Consider the following 11,874-nt stretch of genomic DNA (forward strand, 5'->3'; position numbering starts at 1 on the left):
CTTTTCGGTTCCTAAAACAACTTTGTTGACTTTATTTCATTCACACTATTATTTTTCTGTTTTAAAGCAAATTTAAGCGACAAACACCAAAAGAAAACATTTTAAATTTAGAGATGAGGCTTTGGTGTCATATACACCTGGATTTAATTTCATCACAACCGACACCCACACCCTACCTCCTCCACCCCTACCCAACTCCAAAAGCATCATCAAGTGATGTAGATTTTTACCAAAGTCTTCCTGGGAAGATGAAAAAGCAATGTATATATACATGGAAAAATTTGATCAGACTTTCCAATTAGATACTTTTTTTCTATTTTTATCCCCCTGACAACTGTCATAAAGCCCTCTCTTCACCCTTCCCCAAAAGGCTTTATAAATTCTTCAAAGCAATTCACTTCTTTCCTTCAACCTACATATCTCATTTAACAAAAAGTAGTAGGCATTTCACAAAATGAAAACCTCGCATTTAGTTAAGTTTTCCCCTTTGAGGCCTTCGTTGTTATTCCAAAACTTTTTTGAAAAATAATTTATTTATTTACTTATTTTTGGCTGTGTTGGGTCTAAGTTGCCGCGCACGGGCTTCCTCTAGTTGCGGTGAGTGGGGGCTTCTCTTTGTTGCGGTGTGCGGGCTTCTCATTGCAGTGGCTTCGCTTGTTGTGAAGCATGGGCTCTAGGCATGCGGGCTTCAGTAGTTGTGTCACACAGGCTTCAGTAGTTGTGGCACGCGGGCTCAGTAGTTGTGGCCCGCAGGCTCTAGAGCACAGGCTCAGTAGTTATGGCGCACTGGCTTAGTTGCTCCGCGGCATGTGGGATCTTCCCGGACCAGGGCTTGAACCCGTGTCCTCTGCGTTGGCAGGTGGATTCTTAACCACTGCGCCACCAGGGAAGTCCCCAAAACTTTTATTAACAAAAATATTTGGCTTCTCTGTTTAACCTAGGAGTTTTCTGAGTCACAAAGAATATCTTGCGTCTTCACTTTCATGAGCTAATAGAAAGACCACTGGCACGATTTGCTAAGATAATGAGCATGTGGAGACTTTTAATCAATGATGATAAAAAGGATGCTTCACAAAACTTCATCCTTAGAAACTGGAAATTCTCAAATTAGGGTCCAGAACTCAGGAATTCTAGAGCTGAAAATCTTGCATTCATTTACCTGTTTATTCAATAGGATATTCAACAAGTGTTTATGTCATGCCTATTCTGTGCACTGAGCTAGGTGCTGGGTAACGAGGATAGAAAACGCTACAAGTTCTGCTGACCTTGTGTCTTGCTTCATGGTATTCTATACTTTATGTTCAAAATTATCTAAAATGAAGGACATGGTAGAATTCAAAGCAACTATATAGTAGTGAATTATGTTTACAAGGTAAACGCTTATTATTTTAAGTTTTCGTTGGTGGAAAGGGACAGAAATTAGGAAGTTTTAGAATAAAGGTATCCTAAAACTAAAGCCTATTCCACTTCAGTGACTGAAATGAGTGGTATCTGATGTTTTTATGACTAGCATTCTTTCTCCCCTTCTTCAGGCCATGGCAACTCTGTTCTTTTGGTGGGGTCTCTCCTTTGCTACAGACCCTGGCATATGATATGAGCCTCACCAAACACATTTGCTCAGGACCCATCTTAATCAAAGCTGGGCCAATCAGGATCTTTCTCTGGAATGTTAAACACTGAGACAGAGAAGATCTCTTTCCTCTGGGATCCCCAAAAGATACTGCGGTACACCTGGAGTTGTCTACCATACCTCTACCCCCTTCTACCTGGCATATGGAGGAAATCAGCTTTCAATAGGAGAGGATGAGGCCAAGTACAGAAACAGAACCAGGATAGAGACATCTGATGAATTAGTGGAAGCCCTGAAATCTATCCCAACCATGGACTTCCAAGTCACATGACCCAATAAATGCTTCAGCCAGCTTGAGTTGCTTTTGGCACTTGCTACCAGGAGAGATCTGATTAATATAAAGTCATACCATACATTTAGAATTTAGTAACTCTCTTTCAACCTAAGCCAAATTCAGGCATAGGGTAAAGGATAAGCAGTGCCTCATGGCCAATTTCCTATGTCATACTCTTGCCATTAATGAAATAAATTAGCCATTCCTTGAAACATTAAAACAAGAAAATAACAGTCTTCAAGAGCAGGAAATGATTCTTTACAACTCAACGTATTTTTATTTTGTTTTTTATTATATTAAATATATTAGTAAACTCAATTCTCCTAGGTATGTGTTAATTCAACAATAAAAAGTTATAAATTCACAACAAATAAATAAAATATCAGATTAAAAAACTGTTAGAAGCAAGAGATACATCTGACATTTTAGACTCTTCAAAGAGGGGGTTGTTTCTTTCTGTTTCCTTTAAATCATCCGTCTTCACAGGATGACTAAAACATAGGGTAAGGTCACAAAGCAGTAACTGGGAGAGCTCTGTGTAAAACAAAATAATAGAAGACATTATATTGTAGCACATATGTCATGGGCAACTATTATTACTTTAAGGAGCTTCTTCCTAATTCTTAATTTAGCTTTCTTTTAAGTGATTATTGCTCAAACCGCAATTTAGATGTGCCCAATTTTGACTTAGAGTCAAATTTATATACTACAAAATAAGCATGATATAGAAACTTACTAGAAGGGCTCTTTAGCTCAAATTGTCAGTTATCTTAACTAAATTGCAATTTGATTTATGCAAATTTATGTATTTTTAAAATTACTATTTTTATCTGTTATACATGCACATAGTATAAAGAATCAAATAAGGCATGTTGCAAAAAATAGCAGCTCCTATTCTCCCAGAGGCAACCACTTTTAACTTTTTTGGAGCCCATTTTGTTTTTGTCGCTTTTGTGGTTCTCTTCTGTGTTTTTTTGTTTGTTTGTTTGTTTTGGGAGGGGTGGTATTTAACCTCCATATCTCTAAATGGCATGCATATTTCTTTTTCAATTTTAGGTATTATCTATTTGCTTCTGATCACAGAAGATTAAGATATAGCTCTTTTCACTTATACCCATTCCCCCACTGTACTTGAGGGACAATTTTTCTTAGCTCAATATTTAATGTTTAAATTTTTCTTGATTATATAATCTTTACAGCTGAGTCTTACATGTTTCCCTTCCTGCAAGCTACCACTTAACCACAGTTAATAATTGTTTCCTTTTTTCATTGCTTAATTATCAAATTTCTGCAGTTGGGTAAATCTCCTCTCAGTATAGTCAAGTGCCTTGACTATTCTATTGTTGAAAGCCTCCCCTCTCCTAGAGCTGTCTGATCAGCTCTAGTCTGGACTGACAGCTCTCTAGGACTGCTGTACAGCTCACATCTTGGGAACTCCCTTCACCATTATCCTAGGGTCTCCTTTCACCCCTCCCTTATGTGGAATATCTTTTTTCCAGAATCTCAGGTCTCTCTTTTTTTGGTCTACTCCTTTGTTTGGTGGAATGCAACCTAGGTAACTTCCTGAGGTGGGGAAATTTATGTCTGAAAATTTCTCTCTCTACACCAGTGCTTAATTGACTGGCTACAGAAATCTAGGTTGGACATCATGTTTCTTCAGATTTCCAAAGGCATTGCTGCATTTTCTTTTAGCTTCCAGTGTTTCTATGGAGAAATTTCATACAATTCCAATTCTTAATCATTGTTTCTCTTTAGAAGATTTAAGAATCTTTTTTTCTTCCAGTGTTCTGAAATTTTGTACTATTGTTTTTTTAGTATGGGTCTATTTTCAATCTACTGTGATGGGCTCTTTCACTGTAAAAAATCATATCCTTCAGCTCTGGAAATTTTTCTCGGATTATTTCTTTAATGACTTCCTCCCCATCCATTGTCTATGTTCTTTCTTTCTAGAAATCCTATTTATTGGATGTTGGACTTCCTTGTCTGTGTTTTTGCTCTACACTAGAATTTTCTTCATTTTATCTTTAAACCCTTCTCCAGAGTTTATTTCTATGCCACACTTTTAACTTTGTTCTCTAAATATTTTTTATAGTATCCTGTTCCTTTTTCATGAACATAGCATCTTCTCCTACTTCTCTGTGGATATTAATGTAGTTTCTTGGAGTTTAATCTGTTTCTTCCCCGTTGATTGAATCTATTTATTGGTTTTGTCTCTGCTTTTCCTTCCATTAGATGCTTTCCTCAAATATCTGTTTTCCATACTTGTCTGCTCGTATTTAAGACTATGGTACTAAAAAGACAATTGGAAGTTCTTTGCCCATGGTGGTCTATATTGTGGGGTGATCTGGTTGGGTGTTTTGTTGGAGGAACCTCTGCTATCAGTATCTTTAGGTCTTTTCTCTTAGGCTGGTCTGATTCCTGAAAGAAAAATCTGCTTGAGGGTATAAATCTGGCTGCCAATGTCTTGTAGCCAAGTGGGTTTCCCCACTGTGGGTCTTGTAACTCAATATGTAAACTTTGTCTTAAGACCCTTGTTTTTAGTACTACTCTTTCCCTCAACTTGTAGGACTTTAAATTTAAATCTCAGGTCTACCAGTGACTAGTTGTGTAACTCTGGGAAAGTTAGTTAAACTCTCTATATCTGTTTCTGTATCTGTAAATGCCAATGGTATTATTTCCTACCTCATAAGGTTATGACGATTGAGTCCATTTATGTAGAGCTCTTGGAAGAGTATCTGGATTATGGTAAATGCTATAAGTGTTAGCTATTGATATTATTACTTTTGGGAGAAAGTGGGGATAACAGTGTTCGTTTAATCTTCCCTGTTTACCAGAAGTCTACCTTCCTAGTCTAGCTCTACAAGTCTTGTATCTTCACTGCCTGCCCTACCCCACAACTTTTCAAAAACATATTGATCATATTTATTTTATTTTACTTCATGAAAGAATAATTCCCAAACCAGAACAGTTAGATAATAAAGTCTGAGAAGAATCTAAAGCTTCTGTAATTGTTTTACATGAGTGCAAGCATCTGGAACCAATTATTCATTTAATCAATGTTTTTCAAGAGCCTATTATATAAAGGCACTGTGTTAAGTGCTAGGAATACCCTTAAGGAGCTTACAGATGAGCAGGGATAAGAAAAGTAAGTAGACATTCAATTACAATACAGTGTGATAGGTAATATGAAAATGTAGAAGAGATGATATACTGACTTAAAAAAAAGTTTTCCACTGTAAGCAACCTTGACTAATAAGTAGTTAACCTGGTGCGGTAGAGGTAGGGGTGCAACAGTAGGCATTGCAGGAGGAGGTGTTAAGGCACAGGCACAAAAGAGATTATGTAGATATGCAGATAGTTCAATGTGACTGGAACACAGAACGTGCAGGGAATAAAGAATGAGGTAACAGACTGGAGAGGTAGGCAGGGCCTGATCTCAAGGTCTTACAGTCCATTCTAGGAGGTCTGGACTTTATCCTGAGGACAATGGTGAGCCAACGAGCATTTTCAGCAGATTTACATTTTAGAAACCTAATCCTCGCCGTAGTGTTTAGATTGGTTTTGAGAGATGGTGAATTAAGCAGAGCTAACCCGATTCCTTTATATCAGACTCCTCACAGCCTCTCTTAATATGTACTGTGAATTTGTGAGAGAATTATATAGCATAAAGCCCTTCCCAAACTTATCTGATCATCAGTTGATGGACTCCGTTTTTATTGCACACCATCTACTAACATCTTCTGAGACAGCAGTGTTCCCAGATCAAAGTCTGGGAAATGCTTGGGAGAACACATAGGAAAAGCATAACAGGCACCCACTATTCGGTGCCTAAGTAACAGCCACTCCCCTCTTCTTCCTGGGGGCACAACTTGATTGCACTCGAGGTGATTCTTTCCCCAGCACCAGCAGTAAGTCCTGACTGGTCCAAATTGGTCTGTTCCCCTTGGTGGTGGCTGCTGTAGGATACACATGTGGCACAAATCTGGCCAATGAAAGGAAAGGGGAAATGCGCCGGAGGGATCTGGAGAAAGGCTTATATAAGAGACACAGGCAGGGCTTCCCTGGTGGCGCAGAGGTTGAGAGTCCACCTGCCGATGCAGGGGACACGGGTTCGTGCCCCGGTCCAGGAGGATCCCGCGTGCCGCGGAGCGGCTGGGCCCGTGAGCCGTGGCCGCTGAGCCTGCGCCTCCGGAGCCTGTGCTCCGCAACGGGAGAGGCCACAACAGTGAGAGGCCCGCGTACCCACAAAAAAAAAAAAAAAAAAAAAAAAGAGAGACACAGGCAGAGACAGTGTCTGTATACGGTCATGTCTGCAGGTAATGACCATGAGAAGTGACAAACAGAGTGAACATAACAGAGCAGAAATATGGAAAGAACCTAGTACCTGATGAAGTCTTTAAAACTCTGAGTTAGCTTTAGGGCTGCCCAACCTTGGAATCTTCTTATTATCTTCCATATTGTATAAGCCATGTTAAATTGGTATTTTGTTACTTGTAGGAAGGTCTCATAACTGACACAGAGACTGTCTTCAAATACCAAAGGTTTTCATAAGAATAACCACTACATATTCAGTGGTTTTCATGGTTAGAAATAGGACCAATGGATGAAAGAAATAGGGAAAAAGATTTCAGCTAGTCCATGAAGAGGAATTGTCTAAGATGAAATAGATTGACTGGTGATATAGAGAGTTTCCCAACATAGGAAATGTTTGGTCAAGAATAGGTGAAATATTCAATCACGGAAATTTTACATGCCTGGGATAAAATTACAGAATATGTCTCTAAGGTGAGTGACTAAACATCATAACCTATAAGATCTAATCCTACTAGAACCATTAATTCACACAATCAAGCAAACTTACAAGTTTTGACTTGGAGGGAACTTTAGGGGCTTAGTAATGATTAAGGGATTCAGGGATGAAAATTCAAGTCTGCTAACGTCCAGGTCAATGCTCAAACATAATGCATCTTCAGAGATCTAGTTCATATTACAGTGTAAGCATTTCTTAAGAAATAGAAAAATCCTAATTAGTTGGCAAAATTCAGTTTTGCCCCAGCAGAAGCACAAATTGACTCTACTATTTATTTTATAACAATGATATGCAAACATTTTAATTCATGTTTAATTTAATCCATACTTACCTTTCATTTTCTTCAACTCCAAAGAAATTGTGTTAATATTTTTAATTATGGCTTCCACATTTAGCTTATGGTTGGTAACATTATTGTCAGACATCTGATTTTAAAAGAGAAACGAAAACAATGTATAAATCAGGAGTATTTGTGTATACTTTAAAAATACTTAAATTTTCAGCATTTCTGAAAGGAAAAATCTGTTATTTCAGAACTAAAATATTTGTGAAATTATAGTCTCTTTAGAGAGACTATAATGGCTAGAATTCTAACATACGAAAGAATCAACTTAATACTTTTCCAACTGAAAACACCTGTAACTGGAATTCTTAGGATGAGGTGTCTTCTTTAATCAAACCATATCCACAAGATGGGGCCCTTACAATGGAAATGCAGATGTCCCCATTTCAGAAAGCCTCAGCACTTATAAACTACCTTACCATTTAGCAATCTCATATAAGATCTTCTCTAATTTTGTTTATGTAAGTCAGCATCTTTTTCTAGCTTATGCTTGAATGACAGGGTCCGTACATGGTTTCTTTAAGTACATAGTAAAGCTTAAAATAAGATTTGATTATAATTCCTTGACTACAAAGATGGCAACATGGTCACTTCTTTTTTAGCTTTGGGAGTTAGGGCAACACACATTTTAATTTAGCTGAAATGTGTAAATCAACGTGTTACTATGTTATATATAAAGTACATATATTTAGCCAATTGTGTCAGATATAAATATAGAGAGATGTTTCTAGGTGATTCACTAGAAACTAACCTTAGCCATTCAAATATCTCGAAATAACTTGAATAAACCACAATTCGTGCACACAGCTCCAGAAGGTGGGCAGTTACGCGTGAGGCTGCTTGTCCAAAAACTGAAAACAAACTAACCTTGAAATCAGTTCCTTGCCTCTGCCTTTTCCTGAGTCAGGGGTATTTATCCTATTTCACTCACTTCAGAGCCACTGTAAAGGAAATACATTTTTTTCATCTCCAGACAATGAAAAAACTACACTTCGCATCCACCTACAAGCCCCTAGGCACTGAAAATGGAATGGCAGCTATCTTATTTGGGTAAAGACCCAGGTTTGAGGAGAAAGGAAAGACGATAAAAAAAAATAAAGGAGGTAGGGTCGGGATTAAAGAACCTTAAAGATATGAAGGTAAAAATAAAATACAAGTAAAAACCAAGAGGTAAGTAGAAACTAACTGGATGGAGAAATGCCCAAGAAAGTTGACCCTCTCCACTCTGGGGTCAGGTTATCCAGGGCCCTCAGGTGCCCGTAGGTGGGGTGGGGTCAGAGGCCAGAGTGGCAAGGGGACCCTAGTGGACCAGAGCGAGGCCAGAGCTGGTCAAGCCTTCCCCAGGGAGCTCGGTCAGGATATCACTCAGAGAAAGGAGAGGCTTGTCAAACAGTGCTTCCCCAGGAGGTGGGAAGTGGAGACCAGGCTCGGGGGGCCAAGGGAATAGGGGGTCGGAGGCCACGATACCACACTGAAGGCAGGAACGCAGCTTAGGCACTAACCCGGGGCCAGAGGCCAGGAGGCCAGGCCCTCCCCCTGAGGAGCGATTATTATCCCTTAAGTTTGCCTTCTAAAGGCCAAGTCCTCCTCCTCGGCGTGACACGCGTAAAGAGCCTCACGCCTTAGGGGGCCACAGGCTGGGGCCTGAAGATGGAGCCAGAGGCAACCTCGAAGTTTCCGCAGTCCTCGGGCTCCCAAACCTGTTCAGGACAACGCGAAACGTGCTCAGCAGCCTTGACCACCAGCCCTCCCTGGAGCCGCCCTGACAACCGCTCCTTCTCGACCCAACAGATGACGATGCCTTTGAGGAAACCGGGCTCTTAGCCACGGGCTAGGAGACCTGGCGACCCGCCCCGCTTGGCGGCTGAAGATGGAACCTGAGGCAGCCTGGACATGTCAACGGTCTTCACCTCCAGCCCACACACCAAAACTGGATTAAGATTATCTAAAATCTGGTAACCCTGGGCAGCCCACAACACTGACCCCGTCGGTACCCACCGCGTCAGCCGTCACCAAAGTTCTAGCTGCTAAGTGGGGAGATCCGGCAGTGGAAATGAGACCGGGCTTCCTGATTGGCCAGTTTCTCCGCCTGGTGCATCCTGGGAGTTGTAGTCCCCGGCTAGGCACCTGCAGAGAAGGTTCTGGATGCCAAGCAGGATGTGACTAGCACTACTGCATGGGCAGAGAGGGAGAGTTGAAAGGCATTTTGCCGCCTATGTGCCAGGCACCTGGCTAGGTGCTTTGCAGCCCTTGTTTGTGTTTAATTTTCACAGCATAGGATTGTGGTTAAGGTCAGACTCTGGACTGAAATTGCTTGGGCTTGAATTCTACTCCGTTGCTGGTTTAGCTGTAGATGTCCTCAGCTATCTTACGAGGGTAATAATAGCTGCTTTCTGTCTTCTTTTGAAGGTTAAGTGAGATAATGCATCACATTGGGCTTGGTAGATGATGTGCCCCATAAATGTTAGCTATTATCATTCCTATAAATCTGTACAGATGAGCTGAGAGGTGTATACTGGTCTTTTGCCAAGTAGAGAAGTTGGGATTCAAGCCATCTCTGCTGGATTCCAAGAGGAATCGCTGTCACGACACCCTCGGGAATTGCCTTAGACTTGATGCACTCCAGCATCAGGTTCTATACAAGTCTGTCTTCACTAAGTCTCCCTTATAACACTCATCAGCCTCTTCAAGCAGTCCCTTCCCAACAACCTTCAACACATAGTCTGTTTTTATTTTATATCCAATTATCTTCAGTTTAACACTAGAGTTTGTCTGATGCAGAGTTAGGTAAATGAACAGTGGCACAGAAGGACTGAACCTCAGTCCTAAGGATAGCTAGCTATGTGATCTTGGAAAAGAGTAACTTCTTTTCTCTGAATCTCATTTTACTCATCCGTTTCCTTATGAGAGAGACGGGCCTGATCAGTGTTTTCTAAAGTTTGCTCATTATGGGGCCACTGTTATGATTGGTTGCCCTTGCTGTGTACCACCTACATTATTACCTTAATGCTTGAAATTTACTTCCCTTTAACATTTAAATCTACTTAAAATTTTTTATATCATCAATGTGAATGAAATAAAATTTAAGCAGAAGGGAATGGGAAAAATAAAGACAATGAAAATAAAACATTTTTAATCATTTAGATATTTCTTGCTTCTCAGTGGCTGCGATACTGAAGCCTGAAATTCTTTGTTAAAATGGGTTATTAAGTATTAGAGAAATGTTAAAGATAGTCTAGTACAAACTGAGACTTTCTTCTTGATGTAGTCAGAAGAATTGAAAGAGTTGGATGGGGAATAACTCTAACAGTGTGACTAAACATTGTTTAATGCCTCTGTACCATATAAAACATCACTCATATCCTTAGTGAGATATGTCCCACACGTTGATGAACGTAGGATTAGCTGCTGTCCAATACACCATCCCTGTGTAAGATTTCTTTATGCTTGTGGAATCTAAAAAAAGAAAGCAAACAAATGTATAAAACAAAACAGAGACTCACAGAAACAGAGAACAAATTAGTGGTTACCAGGGTGGAAAGGGGAGGAGGGGTGGTGTAAGATAGGGGTAGGGGATTAAGAGATACAAACTACTATGCATAAAGTAAATAAGCAACAAGAATACAGCACAGAGAAATATAGCCATTACTTTGTAATAACTTAAGTTATTAATTGGAGTACAATCTATAACAAATCTGAATCACTACGTTGTACACCTGAAACTAATATAATATTGTAAATCAACTATACTTCAATTTAAAAAAAAGACTTCTTCATACTCAACGGGCTTCAAAACTCACCTCAATCCTGGAAAGAGTCTTCCAGAATTAACCCTACCCAACTCTGCAATTTCCAACTAGTCTCTCTGCCAATGCTTCCTTCACTCACTATTTTAACTGTAGACACTTGCTAGCGTCAGAGTCTTGCATTTTCTTTTTTTCTGATTTGTGTACTGAGTGTTTTTTAATCTATTTCTCCAAGTGCTGAGTAGGGGGGGACAAAAAGAGGCACAGAAGTCCAGGGAATCAACATTCTTTCAGCATTCACTGTATTATACATTAAGTTAGAAGTGTTCATCTTCTGACAACTCTCTGAGGTAGCTGTTATCACCCTCGTTGTATGGAAAGTGAAGCTTGAGCTCAGAGAGCTTAGTGCCTGCTCAGGGGCCACAAGAACCAGATTCAGTTCCAAGCACAGACCCTGTCTGTGAGACTCCAGAACCTTCTGTGCTTTTCATTGTACCAAGTTGTCTGCCAGTCCAGGACACCATCTTTTGAAACATGATGGAAACAAGTACACCGTGGCTTTGAAATGATTTGAGCTTCACAGACTATTGAATTGGAACACACACACACTAATATACAAAGGAGCATATAAATATGTGACCAACATAGGGTGAGCAACATTTATTCTCTGAATTAAGGATATCATTAACAAAACAAAAATAACTGCCACTACTGTTTTATACGAGCAGAGATAATTTAACATCAAAAAGGAAGGAAGAAAGAAAAGGAAGGAAGACAGAAAAAGAAGGAAGATCATAATAATTTTGGAATAGGACTACCTTAACAAAAATCTTACTGGATGTGTCTCTTTGCCTCTCCTTCACTGATGCAGACTAGTGAAAACTTCACCTCAGATCTGCATGATGCTGGATGTGTGTTTGGAAACTCCCCATAGATAACAGCAGGAGAAAAGGTGTTTAAGAGAAGTAGGGTGAAAAAGGTAGGTGGGCTAAGATAGCATTGAGGCTTAGAATTCTGAAAATCAAGTGACGATGGGGGCTGGGGCTGAGTAGGATGTGGTGTCTCTGGGGC

At 39.9% G+C, this 11,874-nt stretch overlaps 1 protein-coding gene across 1 annotated transcript; it reads right to left on the reverse strand.

Annotated features, from left to right (window-relative positions):
• Nucleotides 1-1,651: 1,651 nt before the first annotated feature.
• On the reverse strand, nucleotides 1,652-8,102 carry CUNH5orf58 (chromosome unknown C5orf58 homolog). The gene is made up of 3 exons (XM_027084333.1): nucleotides 7,809-8,102; nucleotides 7,046-7,139; nucleotides 1,652-2,438 (listed from the first exon to the last, which is right to left on the reverse strand). The coding sequence occupies exons 1-3, from the start codon at nucleotides 7,815-7,817 to the stop codon at nucleotides 2,287-2,289; spliced, it is 255 nt and encodes an 84-aa protein (XP_026940134.1). The 5' UTR covers nucleotides 7,818-8,102; the 3' UTR covers nucleotides 1,652-2,286.
• Between the last annotated feature and the right edge of the window lie 3,772 nt (nucleotides 8,103-11,874).

The sequence above is a fragment of the Aethalodelphis obliquidens genome, unplaced genomic scaffold (assembly GCF_003676395.1).
Source record: "Aethalodelphis obliquidens isolate GAN/ISIS:26980383/991018 unplaced genomic scaffold, ASM367639v1 scaffold52, whole genome shotgun sequence".
Lineage (NCBI taxonomy): Eukaryota > Metazoa > Chordata > Mammalia > Artiodactyla > Delphinidae > Aethalodelphis > Aethalodelphis obliquidens.

What these genes read in the sequence shown, in the direction of transcription:
- CUNH5orf58 (XM_027084333.1), bottom strand. An exon ending in GGAGTTGAAGAAAATGAAAG is followed by an intron (nt 2,439 to 7,045) that starts GTAAGTATGGAT and finishes TGTTTTACACAG; the next exon opens with AGCTCTCCCAGTTACTGCTT.